We start from the raw sequence: 21045 nt of genomic DNA, 5'->3' as shown, positions 1-21045 counted from the left end.
ATAGCAAGGTGGAGAGAGAGAAAAAAAAAAAAAAGTATGGCTGGTTATTCTGTTAGGATCCGGACAGCAGGACAAGACAAGACAGTGAGCCCTAAGCTCAGCCCCGCCCACTGTCCTCTACCTACTTGCCACAATCCGCCCTAAGATGGCGGCGAGCAACTTGGCGGCTGTCCCTGCACTGGCTAGGTGGGACACAAAGACAAGAGAAACAGACAGACAAAACACAATAAGGAATAGTCAACAGTCCAGGTCACAACAATCGGGCAGCAAAAGTACAAAATCAATATCCAATAAACGTAGTCAAAGTCCAGGCAATATGGTCAAGGGCAGGCGGCAAGCAAGGGAAGTCAAGGAATAAGGCAAAGATCAGGAATAGCAAATACACAGAATCCACAAGCAGGCAGAGACTAAGTCAATAACCAGCAATGATATCCCAGACTGAGGAGGTTATATAGGAGGTCAGGGTTCTGATCCAGAACATCATTGGACCATCCCCCTGATCTCCAAGCACAGACAGCTGAGAACAAAACAGATCACTGGCAGGAAGACCTGTCAGTCACAGCAGAACCAAAACACAGATTAACCCTGACATGGCCAGACAGAACTCAGCAGGTGAAGTCGGGTGTGTCTCCCAAAGAGAGCAAATAAACCAGTGTTCAGACACAGCAAAACAAAACACAGAACAGAATAAGAGAATATCAGCGCCTTCTCGGCCGCACAGCACGAGCAGAGGGACGCATAACGCTCCGCAAAGATACCATCCTGACAGGTGTGAGACACAATTTTTTGAAAAACCTGTCATTTTTGTCCAAAACCCGCCAAGTGGGTGTGCCGTGGGCGTGTCCTTTAAAGCCTGCCACAACCGACAGATTTAGGCTGGGTTCACACTATGTATATTTGAGGCTGTATTTGTGAGGCTGTATAGCAACCAAAACCAGGAGTGGATTGAAAACACAGAAAGAATCTGTTCACACAATGTTGAAATTGAGTGGACGGCCGCCATTTAATGACAAATATTTGCTGTTATTTTAAAACAACGGCTGTGGTATTGAAATAATGGCCGTTATTTACTGTTATATGGCGGCCATCCACTCAATTTCAACATTGTGTGAACAGATCCTTTCTGTGTTTTCAATCCACTCCTGGTTTTGGTTGCTATGAGGACCTGACATGAGGACCAAATACAGCCTCAAATATACATAGTGTGAACCCAGCCTTACTAAGCAAACCATCATTTGTTTGGATGGATTTCTATTCTAAAAAACAGACACTTGTAGAGCGGCGGGATGGTCGGGTTTTAGTTTTGTTTTGTGAAAAACCTTTCAGATTTACTAAGGAATTGGGCACGAAAAACCAGACACAACGGACAGCATAACGGCTTAACATTGACGGATTGAGAATGGGATGCCCACTCCACATCCATTGCTGAGGAACATCATTGGATGCATGGTCATGGGTAATGGATGGTTCTACCAAATGCCCCCATTTTGAGGATTAGTGAGCACCACTGTGGTCTATTGGGTTTATTTTTGAAAAATTATTTTTTAAGTAGAGGTTAAAGGGGTACTCTGTTGAAAATCTTTTTCTTTCAAATCAACTGAATCAACTGGTATCAGACCAGTACATAGATTTGTAGCTTACTTCTATTTGAAAATATCCAGTCTTCCAGAACTTATCAGCTGCTGTATGTCCTGCAGGAAGTTGTATATTCTTTCCAGTCTGACACAGTGCATGTCAGGAACTTTCCAGAGCAGGAGAGGTTTTCTATGGGGATTTTCTACTGCTCTACAGTTCCTGACATGACAACACTGTGTCAGACTGGAAAGAATACACTGCTTCCTGCAGGACATATAGCAGCTGATAAGTACTGGAAGACGAGGTTTTTAAATAAAAGTAAATTACAAATCTATATAACTTTCTGAAACCAGAGGATTTAAAAAAAAAAAAAAAAAGGGATTTTCGCCTGAGTGCCCCTTTTAGGCTAGAACAATGGAGAGACTGAAGTGTAAGGTGGCAGAAGGGTGTTTTCCTGCTTTTCCTTTATAGCCATACAGTTTGCATACAGTGCTCTAAATAGCTAGATACTCCAAAGTATTTTTAGATACTCCAGAGTAGTGAGTGTATCTAACCTGCATGGATGACTGATTAAAAACAACAACAACAGCAGCTCTAACCCTTCATATCCAGAAGGACACTTAGTATTAGTATTCCCGGCACTCACCAATTACTCTGCAAACGGTTTCTTAATGTGTGTATGATAAGGTGAATTTTACCTTTTCATCCACCTTATTCCCAAGTGACTATCCCTGTTCAAATTGAATACAGCTGAGTGCTAGCGACGAGAAGAAAACACCAGACACAGATAGTTGGTATTGCCTTCTCTCTCAGCGGAGACAGAAGTATACTACTCTTTATTTAGTTTCACATTGATTATATCCTCCTTCATTATAGGCGGAGTCACAAAGAGCATACATATAATACTGTGATTGGTTATTCCATAAATGGTTAGCTATTTCCTGTTCGGCGCAGTGAGCTGGGTAGTGATTAAGTGTTATCAGTTATTAGACATCATCTTCTTCTTTTGTGAGTTCAGGGTGGGATCCTATCGGGGGGGGGGGGGGGGGGGGGGGCTGCCAACATTCCTTGTAGACCAGCTAGAAGCGGTTCCAAAGCTGGAGACATTTGAAAGATTACAATGTTTTTCCAAAAGTATTAACCCTTCATGGTCACCTTCACATGTACATTACATGGGCCACAGATCCGTGTCATATGCAGAGCCCATGTATGTAAAGAAACTGCTTGCAGAGGAATTGGTGAGTGCCGGGACTACTTTCATCCAAGTTTGTAGCCACTCATCCACAAGCACCGCCGACCTCCAGAGTGCCGACTGTCCTGTTTATACTTGTTGTTAGTAATCCTATCTGTACAATGGAAGGAGAATTAGGAAACACACAGTATTCACAGAAGGGTTACTAAGGCTATCCACAAAAACGTTTTTAGTATTAGATACACCTATTTAGAGAATGTATTTAACCCTCCATAATCCAACACTCAGTAAAGGTGTAACTAATATCATCCACTTTACACGGCCATAATATATAGTCCGTATACTATTCACAGTAAGGGGTCAGGAGCTGTGGGTAGCATCAGACCCATTCTAGTCTATAGGATAATGCATATGACTGTGGACGCAATAGTCCATGCATCTTCCCAGAGCCCGGATGACCAAAGAATAGGACACACACTTGTATGGTCTGGAGTGCAGGCCAGGCTCGGGGCAGATACATAGACTTTGGCTTCATAGACTTTAGACCCCATTACGAGTGCACAGGGTGTAATTGCAGGCGGCTCCCAGGGTGACATCCGTCACCCGCAGTCATGGACTGTGCACTATGGAGCCTCATACAGCCATGTGACGGAGACCTATCAGGAGTTACATAGGCCAAAGCAGTGAGTGTATCTAACCCTCTGAGTGTATCTAACCCTCTATATCCAGAGGGACCCAGTGAAAGTGGGACTAACCCTCATCTTAGCTTTGCTTTATTAGGAATTAGATACGTTCTCATAACTAGTCAGTCATTCTAAAAAAAAGTGTATCCAACCTTATCAGCACAGAACCTTGACCTTCAGGTGTTAGATACTTATTTTCTGCTCATCAGTAAGAGTGTATCTCACTCTCCAAATCTAGATACTCAATAATTGTAGAAATCAATGGTTCTAAACTGTGTGAGATATATACTGCTCATTTTGGGGCACATCAATCAAATCCGCCCCCGTCGTATATCACAGAAAAAATCGCTCATTTTTCCACGAACCAGGTGTACCTTTTCTGTGTTGCCAACTTACCGGATTGGGGGGGGGGGGGCGTGGCAAGTGGGGGAGGTGTAGCAAGGCGGGGAGGAGTGGCAAGGTAGGGAAGGCGTGGCAAGGTAGGGAAGGCGTGGCAAGGTAGGGGAGGCGTGGCAAGGTAGGGGAGGCGTGGCAAGGCAGGGGGAGGAATGGGCTCCTCCTGCACCTGATACTGTACCATGATTTATGCCTATTCGTTTATTTGAAATTATCCATATTACCAGGGTGTAACCACTACATGACCTCCTATACACACTGCTCGGGACTATAGGGTGGTCACCCAGCTATACCAAACCCCTGGTTAGAGACTATGCTTGTGTTGTGTAGTAATACAGCCCTTCTCCCATAACTATTACATTGGACTTGCTATATAATAGTCTGTTCAGTGACGGCTCCTAAGGTTATCGGGGTTGGGGATGAGTAAGAAGTCTCTTATAGCAGATGTATTTGGATTATTGTGTTCTGCAGAAACATCACATTGTATCTTCAAGGTCACTTCTTCTCTCGTCTCCGTACATTCCTATAATTTCCCTTGGGAACATGCCTCCCTCTTGTAGATATGGATGATACGGTACATATCACAGCCAGCTCAGAGGAGATGGTCCACTATTTATCGGGCCATGAAACTACAGTAACAGGGTAATGCATTGTATCAGACTCCAGTGAACATGGATTCCGATCTCCGGATACTGACATGGAGTATTAGTGACAGGGAAGTGTCACCAGGTCGGAGTTGTGGAGTTGTGTTGATAGAAAAAGAGAAAGTTCCCAGGGACCATTATTGTATTTGTCACATGGTAACTCAAAGGGGCAGAGTCTCGTGTATCTTCACTCCTTTAACAGCCACTGGATTTCACTGGTTGAAAACCCAGGAGACGGTCCCCAGGATATTCACCAATAGATAGTCAGGTAGCAAACTGGGTCATAGATTTGGTCAACAAGGATCTGGTTCAATATAAGGCAGAAAAGTTTAAGAAGTTGGTAGTAGAAGCCAGGGTCAGATGTTAGGCCTGGGTTAGGAGGTGAGGCCAGGGTCATAAGGTTAGGCCAGTGACAAGATATCAGGCCATGGTCGGAGATGAGGCCATGATCAAGAGGTTAGGCTTGGGTTAGGAGATCAGGACAGGGACAGGAGGTTAGTTCAGGGACAGGAGGAGAGGCCATAGTCCAGAGATCAGCCCTGGATCAGGAGGTCCGGCCAGGATCAGTAAGGTTATCGTATTTGGGGATGTTCAAGAGGTTAAGTCTGGTTCAAGAGGTCAGGCCGTAGTCCGGAGATCAGGCCATGATTAAAAGGTTAGGCCAGGGACAGGAGGTCAGGTCAGGATGCAACCCAATTAAAGGAGATATAGATATGGGGGGAGGGGGGGCTGTCAAACAAAAGAAATAACCACAAAACTAAACAGCAGGACTGGCTGAGCAAGCAATTCCAGGAGCACATATCATTGTTAGGTCTTAGTCCTGCACACTAGAGGAAGCTGTGGTGTCGCCTATGTGGTGGGACGTTACCTCTCTGGATGGGTCCACAAGCCACCAGTTGGGCAGATGGTGCACCAAATCAGCTTATAATGATCCAAGACCACTGACATAGTTTAAAAACTCATCCAAAATAGTATAAGGCCAAGCTGGTTCTAGACAACCCAGTTTGAGGCTATGTTCACACTACGTAAGTTTCCGGCTGTAGCGCGAATAAGCGGCCGGAGAAATACGTAGTTTGCGTATAATGGAAAGTATACGAAGTACGGCCGCACAGTTCACACTACGTACGAACTTACGCCCTGATCGTACGCGGCGGCGTAAAAAATGAACCAGACCATTGAACCAGATCACTAAATGGGTTGTCCTGCTATACCTGTCCATAGTTTGTGTCTGCTATGGCTGCATTGAAATGATTTGGCTTCAGCTGCAGTACCCCACTCAACCTGCGTAGAAGGGTGGTGTGTGCAATGCGACAAATAAGGTCCTGTATTTCACATGAGCTCCTTCTAGAAAACTCAATTCTCCCGATATATGGAAAAGAGGAACCCAGAAGCAAGTGGAAACCTGTTGATATTTGTTATTATTGGTGGTATTACCTGGGGTTTGAACAGCAGTATGAGGGGGGCCCTAAGTGTAGGTATTATTTTAGTTGTTTGAGGGACTATAATTTATATACTGCATAATTGTGGGAACAATATGGTGGAATTATGTAAGCATGAAAGCTGAACAAGAGAGAGACAGGGCCCTGCTTTTTTAAGGCGTACAGAATGTACAGAATGCAGGCAGAACTATGAGTACAGCTCTGGGTGTAACTGAATAATGCAATAATGGTGGAGTTCTATATCCAAACAAAACATTTCTTATCTTATACATGATGAAGAGGAGACTGGCAGGATGTCCAGAAGAAACATGTGGACTTTGTAAACCAAGAAGGCAAACATAAACATAAAGTCATAATTCTTCTCCATAAAGTTGACCTATAAAGAAGGGATTGGATTAAGGGAACATGAAAACACGTTTGATAAGCCGAGCTACTAGACGTTTGTAGAATATTTTTTATAGCTCACTGGAGATCACATCCATTTCTGTAAAGTAAACAACCAGCCATTGTCCATTAATACGGCCTCAGGGCCTGGAACACCCAAAGCTCGAAAACAATCAAAATCGCATAAACAGGAATCCTGGTCAAATTGTAGCTCATCCATGAAAGCAATGTCAGACATGAACCTAAAGGTCCCCATATACCTTACACTTTAGATGGCTGTACACACTGCGGTAGTTTTGGTCATCAGTATAAGATGTATGGGGCTCTCCTGACCGTCCATCGACAGATAATGTTGGTGGAGATAGGGGTCTGTTGTGATGGACAATAAACGCCCTAACCCTTTTGTTCTGGGATAGAGAAGCCAGAGCTTTCTGGTTGTGAATTAACCCTGGGGAAGACGGAAGACGGTCGGGAAAAATAACTGATGGCTGAAAGAGATCTGATGGCCATCAGTTATTGAAGGTATATGGTGTAAGGGTACTATTACACGGAACGATAATCAGCCGAATCGTTCCGATTCAGTTGATTATCGCTCCATGTAATAAATACAACGATCAGCCGATGACAACGATCATCAGCTGATCGTTGATATAGGCTCTGACCTATTTTTGTCGGGCGCCGTAGCGGTAGCGTAGCGGTGCTCGGCCGGCGACTGACGATATATATTACCTATCCCCGATCCAGGGCTGCTCCTGCGGTCTTCTCCCCGGGTCCCGCTCGCTCTGGCTTCAGAGCGGCCTGTCAGCTGACAGGCCACTCTGAAGCTAGAATGCGCGGGACCTGTGGAGAAGCGGACCGCAGAAGCAGCCCTGGAGCGTGGATAGGTAATGTATGTAGTTTAAACAAGGGCTGCAGGGACATCGGTAACGATGTCCCTGCAGTCCTTGTTAAACGATTATCGGGCCGTGTAATAGGCCCAGTAAACGAGCGACGATCTAGCAGATCGCTGCTCGTTTACAGGTATTATCGGGCCCTGCTCGGCCCGTGTAATACTACCCTAAGATTCTGAGTCATTTCATTAGTCCTTCAAGGTTGCCTCCAATTAGAGGGGTCTTCTGTGGGGACAATAATTGCATGAGACGCTGGGCCCATTCTGAGCTTACTACAAGGAAAGGAGGTTGGATGCCAAGTATTCCATAGGGCCATGTGGCCTTGTTTGGGGCCTAACGTTTTTGGGCAAAGACTGCACTATACCTATCATGGATTTCTGGATTACTCATTGCTACTGACATCAGGGGACTCCCTCCATGGACTGGCAGACTTCTCAGTCTTGTTCAGAGCCGTACTGCCACATTTATCTTGGTTCCTCTTATTTTGGAGTACTAGTCCATTGCTTAGCCCATGCCTACATTCCTCAAAGTTCTGCCATTTCAAGACTGGATCTTCAGATTCGATACCTGGCCACCTCTGCAAAGACTGGTTTGGTATCGTGTAATATTAGCAATAATTTGTCATTGACAGACTAAAGGGTTTCCAATGTTAATTCCATGTAAGGAGAAAGATTAGCATCCTCAACATATGTACACAAGAGATTACCAATGATCATTTGGTACTGGACGTGTCTTAGGGCAATTCTCCAGCACATTCCAGTTTAGGCCACAAAAAAGATTATCCCGTTAATGCGTGTCAATCCATTCAAGTGGATATTTCTTAACTGCATGGTAAGAAAGAGTATCTTACCTGGTAACCACACCACCTGCAACAATGGTGAAAGCTCCTCCGTGTAACTTAATCACCTTATCTGGCAGAGCCTCGGGCAGCCAATTACCAAGGAAGGGCTGAATGTGCCTCCATTGAAAGCCATGTACTGTATTTTCCTATAGATCTATTGAGCTCATTATTGCTATAATTACGGACTTTTGTTGTTGCTGCGTGCCGGTGCTTGTGGCTAGTGGTTTGATTCTGCAATATTGAGTTTTAGGATTTTCCATTGATTGTTATGGTCAACTTGTCAAAGCACAATGGCATTTCAAGATCTTAGACTAAAGCTATGAGAACACAAAGTGCCCAGAGATGGTTTACTTAAAGGGGAACTATCAGCAGGTTAGATGAATCTAATCGGCTGATATCTCCCTATTGCAGAGGAGATGCAGAGGAGGAAGGTATGTGTCTTACTTCCCTCCTTGCAAAAGAACACTGCAGAGACACCATCACATGTCTCGACGTCAGTGAAATAGCCAGACCTTCCTCCGGGAAGGAACAACCAAGCCAAAGAATGTTTCCAATTAAGGAAACCACCTAAGCTAGGTATCCATCCACAGACAGCTGTTTCGGGTTTTTGCCCCTCATCAGTGTGGAGTAGTAAGTGCATGCAAAAAGATGCTGGTTGACCAATGTTCTAGAATACACTGATGTTGAGACACGTGATGGTGTCTCAGCTGTGTTTTGGTTGATCTCCCTGAGGTCAACCAGCATCTTTTTACCTCTCTCCTTGGCGCCACTCCCGTGCAGTTAGTGTTTTGCTCCACTGTCCTGTGATAGCGTTAGGAGCACTGACCGCCCACATACTGCTGATCTGGCCTGTCCAATTCATTCATTAGGCCAGCCGGGGATGGACCGGTGCTATGGGGGTAGGGCAATGCTGCTAACAGAGTCACCGGATAGTGGAACAAAAGACTAACTGCACCGAAACAGCATTGAGGAGGAAGGTAGGCCACATACCTTCCTCCTCGGCATCTCCTTTGCAATAGGGACATATCAGTAAGTTAGATTCATCTAACCTGCTGATAGTTCCCCTTTAGGGTACAAACCCACTTGGCGGGTCTGCAGCGAGTCTCCATGCTGCGTTTTTGCAGCGAGACTCGCTGCAGATCCCGACCCTATACTTTTAATGGCAGACAAACACGCAGCAGGGATGTACATCCCTGCTGCGAGTTTGTCTGCAGCCCTCCCCATTAACCCCCCGGCCGCCGGAGCTGATACTTCACCTGATCCCGGCTCCGGCGGTTCCCGATGTCTTCAGCAAGCCGGAGCGGGGACCAGGTGAAGTATATGCTCCAGCCAGCCGCCCGCAGCCCCAGCCGCCCGATCGCCCCCCCCCCCCCGCAGCCCCGGCCGCCCCCCCGCAGCCCCGATCGCCCCCCCCCCGCAGCCCCGGCCGCCCGATCGCAGCCCTGGCCGCCCGATCGTCCCCCCGCAGCCCCGGCCGCCCGATCGCCCCCCCGCAGCCCCGGCCGCCCGATCGTCCCCCCGCAGCCCCGGCCGCCCGATCGGTGCTGCGGGGGGGGGGGGCGATCGGGCGGCCGGGGCTGCGGGGGGGCGATCGGGCGGCCAGGGCTGCGGGGGGGGCGATCGGGCGGCCGGGGCTGCGGGGGAGCGGCCGGGGCTGCGGGGGGGCGATCGGGGCTGCGGGGGGCGGGCAGAATATACATTACCAGGTCCCCGCTCCTGCTTGCTTCGGCGGCTCCCGGCACGTTCTGCCCGGCCAATCAGTGCGCTGCCCTGCCGCAGCGCACTGATTGGCCGGGCGGGCCGTGAAGACACCGGGAGCCCCGAAGCAAGCAGGAACGGGGACCCGGTAATGTATAATGTCCGGCGGCCGGGGGGTTAATGGGGCGGGCTGCAGACAAAATCGCAGCAGGGATGTACATCCCTGCTGCGAGTTTCTCTGCTATTGAAAGTATAGGGCCGGGATCTGCAGCGAGTCTCGCTGCAAAAACGCAGCAAGGAGACTCGCTGCAGATCCGGCAAGTGGGTTTATACCCTTAAAGGCTTTTATTACAGTTCTCAACTGAGAAGTGGATCCTCTAAGCCTCGATTGGCTTGGCGTTGGGGTACAGCACATAAGGAAACCCCTCCCCCTCCTTCTTTACAATTAACCCTTATTAGTATTTATGGACTTTCTTCGTCGGATTCCAAGGTTGCAGTCCATGGAATCGTCACCATTTTACAGTAGGAGCGCTGAGTCAGAAACAGAGTCAAGCCGCCGGGGTGTGACAAGCCAAAAGATAAGATGGAGACATAGTCAGGGGATGAGCAAGGGTCAGAACCAAGGTAAGCAAGTGCCAGGTGACAAATCCAAGGTGCAAAGCAAAAGCGGAATACTGTAACAAGTTAAGGCCACGATCAGAGTCAGGAATAGCAACTAGGTACGAGAGCTAAAAAAAAAAAATTATGTACTGTCACCTACAGGCGATGACTGCACAACCACTAGGATTGGTGGGAGTGGAGAGGAAAACCATGGCCAGGATTCTTAGCAGGAGGCACTGCTATAGTGGAGAGTCAGGGAAAGCTGTTGCAGCTTTATAGAACCAAAAAGGAACGCTTCTCTTGGGTAATGGGTAATAAGAATAGTCATCCCCATTAACCAGACAGGCTTCCCAACCAATGGGAGCAATGGAGAGGAGAGCCCAAATCAGCCTCATAACCCAATGCAATAGCCAGTGAGCCAGAGGGTACCCGGCCAGAATATCACTTCTTTTTGCTAAGATCAAGTGGAATATTTGTGCTTATCACCAGCCAGGTGTGGGCCATTGGTATAGGATGGGTATGGTAGGTTTATGAAGGTTGTGCTCCTGGTGTACACCATAGAGAAGGCGCACATTTTTACCTTCTCTGTGGCGCTCGCCTGATGGTGTACACTGGTGTACTACTGCTAAGGGCCCAAACGGCCATGATGCTACATGAAGGCTTAACAGCACAATATGCAGAGTTTAGATTCACAAATAGCTGCAGTGATGTATACAGGACTATCTCACCATACACACATGTAATCAGTTGACATTTTACTACTTTATTCTTAGATAATTTTGGCCTAACTCATGTTAACCAACTCCTAACTAACAATACTCAAATAACAGCCGGATAATTTTTGTAACCACAGTGACTCATGTATATATCTGACCACCAAACATCCTGCTCGTGACGCCACACTTTACTAAATGTTTGATGTTTTATTGCCAATAAACAAAGTCAGCTCTCACCACTGTTGAATCTTCCAGATAACTTCATAATACAATAAAGTTTGTATATGCGGCTTCTATAGAGCCGTGGGTCCATGCCGATCCTATTTCTTTTGCTGTTTTTTGGCGAGAACCTGTGCTGTTCCAGAGTACGGGGTACGGCCATTGACAGCCACATATCACGTGCTATTCTACTCCTCTTAAGATTGTAAACCGCTCCTGGCGGCCACCTGACTTTATCTTATCATACATTTTGGCTCATTGATAGTCTGATGAGAGCTTTTATGGTTTTATAATTAATAATCTATTAGTCAGATTGAAATTTTCCATTGCAATAAAAAGAATTACAAACTGTGTTACTGAGCAGGTATCTGCTGCGCTTGCTAGGAATTTCTCTAATCTGAGACACTTCATGTCAATGGGTAAAATAATGTGGAGTCATCTTTTATCCTGTTTACATGTGCTATGCTTCAAGTACATTCAGAGCTGCACTCACAATTCTGCCTGCTTCATGTTCACTGCAACCTCACATCTCACTACCTCCTCTGCTGGTTAGGTATCTGGACAGTGTTTTTGGTGACAGATGCTACACAATACATTGTACCTGAGTGAAGGCTTGCAGACATAGCAGTGGGAGCTGATACCATCGTGAATTCTGCTTTGGATGTGAGTGGAGTATAAGGTATGATATAACAGGATTAGTATAGTACACTGAATGAGAGCTCTGCTATCCTGTGTCTGTCAACACAAAGACGATAGGTTCAAAGTAACCGCCGGCAAAATTGCAGACACAGCTCTGAATGTGACTGGAATATGATGCAATCAATACAAGTAACTTCAAGGTTGCTACAGGTGCACATCCCCTATAGAAGACGGTTCTACATTATATATGAGCACTAAGATACGGACATGGAGAGAAAGGAGCCGCTGCACCTCACACCTATGGCTGACACTAAGGCCCCTTGGCTACATTTAAAAACCAACGCCAGGATGTTGGTATACAATTTGATCAAACCATATTGCCCCATGTACCACGTGCAGGCCGCTAACCCCGCAAAGTGTGCACAAGCAGGGAAGGGAGGCCATAGAACGGCCCTGCAACCCCAGTGTCACAGGACCAAACCCCAAGGCCCCCCTCCCCCCAAAACCCAGCAGGCACCGCCGGCAGAGAAAGCTGTCACCAAGCAACACAAGTGTGAACATGGTCTTATCACTCCTTTTTCTCCTTGTCCGTATATGAGCACTAAGGGTACTATTACACACAGCGATTTTTCAACGACTAACGATAAACAATCTCAAACAACCTTAAATCGGTCACCCAATTACACGGAACGATGATCGTTACCTATGATCGTTCTTGCGGTAATCCTGTCATTGCTACTGCGTTCGTCGCTGCTGCAAACGACCGAACGACTTCTTATTATAAGCGAACTATTTGCAAACGATCAATGATATAAATAGGTCCAAATTCTCATTGGTTTCTCGTTGGTCGTTTAATCGATCTGCTATTAGACTAAATGATTATCGCTCCAATCTGAAGTATCTAACAATATTTTGAACAATAATCGCCCCTTGTAATAGGGCCTTAAGTGTCCATCAGGCTACTTGAGGTTCAGGGAGGTATGAGTTATGAGTGAAACACGGTGTGAACTAAATACAATGTTGTAATATACAAGAGTCCTGTGACACGTGAACTGTGGACATGAAGTGGTTTCGGTAGGTAAATTTCAATGCAGATCATTGGCAGCAACGTAATGGGGGAAGGAGGGAGGGGGATATATGTTTCCAGCTCATTACATCTGAAGTTTCCAGGGATGAAAGTGGAGAAGTTTTCAATGAGACCATTAATCAGAATAATTGCAGCTTAATCCTTTGAGAGCACACCACGTACTGTGTGAGCAGCAACCGTGCCAACACTGCTACATGGCAGCATGTACCAGGCCAAGGGAAAGGTATTACTCAGGCATTAGACCATACATTACATTCAATGGCTGGGTAACCAGGTAGTCCCAAAGAAAAAAAGAGGTCTATTTACACCATACAAAGACCAGACAAAGGCTACCGGGGAGGCACCATTCTCAGCCTTCGGAGAAGGTCATTGGGTCCATTGGGACAACAACGGAGTATGACCCCCTAGTCTGACCAGTTTTTTGGTAACGCTGCTTTTTGTTTGGACACCAGCTTTGTGTTATACTGGTGGTATTCTGCATACTACTAACCCCAAACTCCAATCATGGTCCCAGGGGGCAAAATAGTAACCACTCCTGCCTTGCATCCCTATCTTGGGACAAGAGGGAATTACTCTGATTTGTCCATCCCACTGCCCATCTCTTGAAGTAGAGGATGGTGATATGGCCCTCTGGTTGGGTCAACACTTTTACGAAGACATTTATCAAGACTGGTGTTTACTAGCTTTACTATCATGATTTACGCCTTCAAGCGGGTGAAAATCATGATTAATCAGGCACAGGAGGAGGCCATGTTTCCTTCCTGCCTCGATGCCCCTCGCCCATCAGGCAAGCGGGGAATATGGCTGGCTTACGCCACAGAAAAGGGTCAATTGTGCCCCTTTTCCATGGCATACGCCAGGGGTGCATCTCGATAAATCTTTCCCATAGTTTCCCTATTAATAAAATGGACAGTGCTGACCTTAGCCTAGTAATATATGGATCTATGATAAGAACAAAATTTTTGGTTATACATAAGGATACTGCTTTGGAATTTTGCAAAGCCTAACCACGGACGTTATAGCCACTCGACTGACCACACATGGAGACCTGAGGGATTTATGTTCTTAAAGTCCGTCAACCATACAAACTTCTGAAGGACGTGAGTTCACAATGATTAGTAGGATCACTGAGAATGCTTCTTTTTGTTTTTCCAGGATACTTGCAGGCTTCCAGGGCTCTGATGATCTCCGCACTGGTGTTTGGTTTTTTCGCATGCTTGTTGGGGATGATCGGACTCCAGTGCACCAAGGTTGCAGAAGGTAACAAAGTACTGAAGGGCAAGCTTGCGACAGCGGCCGGAGGGATCTCAGTATTTGCAGGTGAGATAAGATCAGCTTCTACATATTGTGGACATGTCACAGGTAAAGTGTTCGAGGGGAGGTACATCTCACCCAGGCTACTGCTTACGGTGAGATGGTAAATCCGGGAAAGATCTCTTACTCAGCAGTATTATGCTGCTGAGTTGTTCTTTACATTTTCCGGGCCGGATTTACTGGAATGGTGGGTAGGTTGGTAGTGGGACCTGCCATTCCCTTCCCCCCGATCCAGTTCGGTTGTTGCAATCAGGTGTGCCCTGATTAGCCTGCAACAACTTAAAAGCTCCACAGTGCTACAGGGGATTGCTCTCAGCCAGGGTGAACAGCCTGCATGCTGTGTTTCCTGGGAGCAAGGAGTACTAACACTGCTGGGGTCTATTCACACCCTGCGATACCGCCTCTGGAAGTGTCAGATAGGTGACCTGTGTTAGTAAGTGCCCAGACGGGCAAGACCTTTTTGTTTTGTTTTATCCTTAAAGCACAGTGTTGCTGGATTTACTTTGCTGGACTGTTTATGTTACCAATAAACATCAAAGCTGATTTTTCTAAAGTCCAAGTTTGCTGCCTGACTTGTGTCCACACACACCATCCCCCGGGAAGATCCCTACAATTGGTGGAGGATGCGGGCAGCCGCTAACCTGCGCCATGAACAGACAATGGCTGCACATCAGCAAGCGATGGCTCAACAACAGAAACTTATTGAGCACCTAATCGCAAAGCAGGAGGCGTCTGCAGGTGCTAATCCCCAGCTGGTGGCCGCAGCCGCGCCAGAGACCTTGTCTGTGAAAAGAGCCGTGCAGCGAGCGCTGCAAAAGATTAATGCTGATGACGATATTGAGGCCTACTTAACTGTCTTTGAGCGGGTGGCTGAGAGAGAGAAGTTACCCTCCACTGAGTGGGCAGAAGTGATTGCGCCTTATTTAACAGGCGAACCTCAAAAGGCCTATTATGACCTCAGTGAGCAAGAGGTCAAAGACTATCCTCGGCTAAAAGCAGAGATACTCGCCCGACTAGGAGTTACTGCTGCTGTCCGTGCCCGGAGAGTCCGCAACTGGAGCTACAGTCTGGACAAATCAGCGAGGTCCCAGATGTACGACCTGATCCATTTGGCAAGAAAGTGGTTGGAGCCAGACACCTCTACTCCTGCCCAGATCCTAGAGAGGGTCGTGATGGATCGCTACCTCCGTGCCCTTCCTGCTGATCTACAACGCTGGGTAGGACAAGGTGACCCTAGGAGTCCCGACGAACTCGTCAGCCTTGTGGAGAGGTTCCAGGCGGCCGAGGACTACCTCCGTGATGTTCCTGCAGCACCGTCACCTCCCCGGAGTGCCAGATCTGTGCCATCATCTGGTAAGAGACTTCCATCTATTGGGGGAGTGTGGAGGGGTGCTGATAGAGGGAAGAGCGCTCAGGAGGTGTCTCAGGGGCAAAAGACTGGTGATGGTCCCCGGTGGCTAAGTGGCCCTAAAAAGGACTCCCTGACAAGGAGACCAGGCCCTATCCAGTGCTGGAGATGCCATGAGACGGGACATGTGTCTGCCCATTGCCCTCTTACCACTGAGCCCATGGAGTGTGACGCTAGCCGGCGTCAGTCGCTATTTGCGGAGCCGTCATGTGTTGCAGTTCCTGGACTAGAGACTGAACCACAAGTCTGCAACATTACTGTCAATGACTTCCCTGTTAAGGCGTTGCTGGACTCGGGAAGCCTTGTCACCTTGGTGCATGCCAGCCTGGTGACTGGGGACTTTGTACCAAAAAGACATATAAGTGTGGTATGCATACATGGTGATACAAAGGTTTACCCTATAGTACTGGCTAATGTCGGGACAGAACTAGGCGCTGTACAATATGAAGTGGGTGTGGTTAAAAACCTTATGCATAATGTGATATTGGGGCGTGATTTTCCATTGTTCTGGGCTCTATGGGGAAAACAACAATCCCCTGAAAGGAGTAAGGAGACCCCTAAGTCTATGGCATTACCCACGGTCAATGATAAAAATGTACAGGATGAAAATGATGCTTTTCCTTTACAGGTCCTGGCTGGTGAGGAAGAGGCTCCTCCCACTGAGCAGAATATTCCAGACTTAGAGGTGTCTAGGGATAATTTTGGTACTGCACAGTTGCAGGACCCCACTCTCAAAAATGCGAGAGAGCAGGTCACTGTTATGAATGGGGTACCTCAGGAACCAGAAGCTGAGAAAAAGTTTCCACATTTTTCTGTGACTAACGATCTCTACTATAGAGTCACTAAGATTAATGATGAGGTTGTGGAACAGCTTCTGGTGCCTAAGTCGTACCGGCGTCAGGTACTCGACATGGCCCATAATCATGTCCTTGGGGGCCACTTGGGGACCGATAAAACGCAGGAGAGAGTCCTCCAGAGGTTCTATTGGCCTGCGATCTATGCTGACATAAAAAAATACTGTGAGTCGTGCCCCACATGTCAGCTTAGCGCCCCAGTGTCGCATTTCCGCAGTCCGTTGGTTTCGCTCCCCATCATAGAGGTACCTTTTGACCGCATTGCAATGGACTTAGTGGGTCCCATTGTAAAGTCGGCAAGGGGACACCAGTACATTTTGGTGGTCTTAGACTACGCAACCCGCTATCCTGAGGCTGTCCCCTTAAGAAACACTGCATCCAAAACAATTGCGCGTGAATTGTTTTATATGTTTTCCAGGGTGGGGATCCCCAAGGAGATCTTGACCGACCAAGGTACCCCGTTTATGTCAAAGGTGATGAAGGATGTATGCAAACTGTTTAAAATCTCACACCTTCGTACCTCTGTATATCATCCCCAGACAGATGGATTAGTGGAGAGGTTTAATAAAACCCTAAAACATATGTTAAAGAAAGTGGTGGAAAAAGATGGTCGGGATTGGGATCACTTACTTCCTTACCTGATGTTTTCTATTAGGGAAGTACCCCAAGCGTCCACAGGGTTCTCTCCCTTCGAGTTGGTCTATGGTCGTCACCCTAGGGGTTTGTTGGATATAGCGAAAGAGACATGGGAAAGTGAGTCCACCCCATACAAGAGTGTTATTGAGCATGTAGCACAAATGCAGGACCGTATAGCCACTGTAATGCCCCTAGTAAGGGAACACCTCCAGAGGGCGCAAGAGGGCCAAAGCAGAATTTACAATCGTTCTGCGAGAATCAGGACATTTAGCCCAGGTGACCGGGTACTCATTCTTGTTCCCACGGTAGAAAGTAAATTCTTAGCAAAGTGGCAGGGTCCCTATGAAATTGTAGAAAAAATCAGTGAGGTAAACTACAAGGTACACCAACCAGGTAGAAGGAAGCCTTTTCAAGTTTATCACATAAACTTGATCAAACCCTGGAAAGACAGGGAATCCTTGGTGGCGACAAACTCTATTAAGAACTTGTCACAACCAATCCCTCCGGTCAAGATTGGTGATACTCTATCAGTGTCACAGAAGCAGGAGACTAAAGAGTTTTTGCAGAAAAATAAAGACAAGTTTTCTGACCTTCCAGGGCGTACGCATCTCATTCACCATCACATTGAAACTGAGCCTAGAAGCAGGGTAAACCTTAAGCCCTATAGGATACCAGAAGCACGGAGGGAGGCGGTGTCAGCCGAGGTAAAACGTATGCTTGACCTAGGAGTCATTGAGGTGTCCCAGAGCGAATGGTCCAGCCCGATTGTGCTAATCCCAAAGCCCAATGGAACTTGGAGGTTCTGTAATGATTTTAGAAAGTTAAATGAGATCTCCAAGTTCGATGCCTACCCCATGCCCAGGGTAGATGAGTTGATTGAAAGAATGGGTAATGCCAGGTACATAACCACCCTCGATCTCACAAAAGGCTACTGGCAGATCCCCCTCACTCCTGAGGCTAGAGAGAAGACTGCATTCTCCACCCCTGATGGGCTCTTCCAATATGTAGTGATGCCATTCGGGTTACATGGAGCCCCTGCCACTTTTCAGAGGTTGATGGACTTGATTCTGCGACCACATCGTGATTACTCCGCTGCCTACCTCGATGATGTGGTCATTTTTAGCCCTGATTGGGAAAGTCACCTCTGTAAGGTCCAGGCGTTGTTAAAGGCCATAAGTGATGCAGGGTTAACTATCAATGCAGAGAAGTGTGCAATAGCCTTAGAGGAGGCCAAATACTTGGGCTACATTATTGGGAGGGGGTTAATCAAACCACAGCTAAATAAAATCGAGGCAATACAGAATTGGCCTCAACCCCTCACAAAGAAACAGGTCAGAGCTTTCCTGGGTATTACGGGCTATTACCGTAGGTTTGTGCCAAACTTTGCCACAGTTGCAGCCCCGCTAACTGACCTGACAAAGGGAGGTAAGTCCGCAATGGTGACATGGACTCCAGAGGCCGAGAAGGCTTTTCAAAGCCTTAAATCTGCCTTGTGTCAACAACCTGTACTAGTTACCCCTGACTTTAGGCAAGAGTTTCTGGTCCAGACAGACGCCTCTAATACAGGGTTAGGCGCCGTTCTCTCACAGGTCGTGAATGGTGAGGAGCACCCGGTGATGTACTTAAGCAGGAAGCTATCCCCGGCCGAAAAAAACTACGCCATTGTGGAGCGAGAATGTCTGGCAGTGAAATGGGCCCTAGAGTCCCTGAGGTATTACTTGCTAGGCAGAAAGTTCAAGTTAGTGACCGACCATGCCCCCCTAACATGGATGAAGGTTAATAAAGAGAAAAATGCGAGGGTGACTAGATGGTTTCTGTCCCTCCAAAACTTTAATTTTACCGTGGAACACAGGCCAGGAAAGTTACAGGCAAATGCGGACGCCCTATCAAGGGTACACTGTCTGTGGGGACAAAATGCTCAGCCCTCCGGTCTGAAAAAGAGGGGGGGGGATATGTGGACATGTCACAGGTAAAGTGTTCGAGGGGAGGTACATCTCACCCAGGCTACTGCTTACGGTGAGATGGTAAATCCGGGAAAGATCTCTTACTCAGCAGTATTATGCTGCTGAGTTGTTCTTTACATTTTCCGGGCCGGATTTACTGGAATGGTGGGTAGGTTGGTAGTGGGACCTGCCATTCCCTTCCCCCCGATCCAGTTCGGTTGTTGCAATCAGGTGTGCCCTGATTAGCCTGCAACAACTTAAAAGCTCCACAGTGCTACAGGGGATTGCTCTCAGCCAGGGTGAACAGCCTGCATGCTGTGTTTCCTGGGAGCAAGGAGTACTAACACTGCTGGGGTCTATTCACACCCTGCGATACCGCCTCTGGAAGTGTCAGATAGGTGACCTGTGTTAGTAAGTGCCCAGACGGGCAAGACCTTTTTGTTTTGTTTTATCCTTAAAGCACAGTGTTGCTGGATTTACTTTGCTGGACTGTTTATGTTACCAATAAACATCAAAGCTGATTTTTCTAAAGTCCAAGTTTGCTGCCTGACTTGTGTCCACACACACCATCCCCCGGGAAGATCCCTACAATATATATATTTAAACTTTTGTTCAAAATGATTCCTTTAAGGATAGGGCTATATGGCAATTCCTGACCGAGCTGGCAGAATGATATGACCAGGGGACGCAACATGATGTTTTCTGGATGTGTGAACACCAATGACTATGTAGCTATCCCCCTAATCCAGAGGACAATAAGTCGATACTACAAACACTGGATTCAGACCTAATTTTAAAAAAAAAATTGGATTCACTACAATCCAAAACCTTTGTAATTCTTTCACATTCATGCCCACTCCTGTATAGGCCTGGAGGTAAGAGGGATGCTGGATGCATTACAGCTTCTAGTCACTACATTTGCTGGGAGGGACCCTCTGCACTTGGCCCAGTTACTCAGTGTACAGCACAGAAGCAGACACTCCTGCCTGGTTGGGTTCTTCTCCTGCCTAGAAGCTTCTCATTCTCATAGATTCCATACTCTAATATAATATCATTTTCTTTCTCCAGGTATATGTGCTGGGATCTCTGTCTCGTGGTATGCCTTCAACATCACCAAAGACTTCTTCAACCCTTTGTTCCCTGGGACCAAGTATGTACTGATTACAGATTAAGCTATTAAACCAATCCCAATCCCGCACCAAGGACACCAGATAGCTTCACCAAAAAGAATAAAGGCTGTATTACATGGCTCAATGTTCATGGGGAAGCGAGTGTAGGCCTGCTTAGATTGTTCGGGGGACCCACTATAGTCTGCGGCACTCTGCTGCCGCAACTCCCATTGCGCAGAGCAACACATTGCAGACCATCGCTAACAAAATCGTGATCTTTCAGCATGTTGAAAGACTACATACAACCGATATCGTGCAGGTCGGCTGATCGTGGCTTTTCAACATGTGCTATTATACCAAACAATTATCATCCTGAATCATTTAGTGTAGTACGGCCTTTAGGTCTTGGTGGATTTTTCCATCTACATTGACAACCTGCCATTGTTTTGGTGGTCCTGATTGTGACATCACACGTCAGAATAAATCCCAACTTTTAGCTTCCTGATGTTAATTGGCAAGTTCAACCACAAGGGGGCCCCATACAAGACGATTCATTTAATAGTGATGTTCTATTCTCTTTTCTCCGATCCTTAAGACATTTGCTCTTTCCCTACAGATATGAGATTGGGCCCGCTCTTTACCTTGGCTGGTCAGGTGCCCTTCTGGACGTTGTTGGAGGGGGAATAATGTGCTGCTCGTACAAGCAAGTGGCCGAAGCTAATAAGTAAGTACCAGTAGGTAGTAAGCTTAGAAGGAGACGCAATTAGGGGCTCATTCC

The 21045-nt window shown here is 47.0% G+C and overlaps 1 protein-coding gene across 1 annotated transcript in view; it reads left to right on the top strand.

Moving 5' to 3' along the window:
- The window catches only part of CLDN15 (claudin 15), a 45433-nt gene that overhangs the window by 20179 nt on the left and 4209 nt on the right, over nucleotides 1-21045 (top strand). The window contains exons 2-4 of the mRNA XM_069949524.1: nucleotides 14159-14323; nucleotides 20227-20308; nucleotides 20884-20991. Coding sequence (XP_069805625.1) covers nucleotides 14159-14323; nucleotides 20227-20308; nucleotides 20884-20991 — 355 coding nt within the window. The remainder of the gene's footprint in view (nucleotides 1-14158; nucleotides 14324-20226; nucleotides 20309-20883; nucleotides 20992-21045) is intronic.

Source organism: Dendropsophus ebraccatus, chromosome 1 (assembly GCF_027789765.1).
Source record: "Dendropsophus ebraccatus isolate aDenEbr1 chromosome 1, aDenEbr1.pat, whole genome shotgun sequence".
Lineage (NCBI taxonomy): Eukaryota > Metazoa > Chordata > Amphibia > Anura > Hylidae > Dendropsophus > Dendropsophus ebraccatus.
Note: the sequence above shows the minus strand (reverse complement) of the source record. Positions and strands in the feature narration are given on the sequence as shown.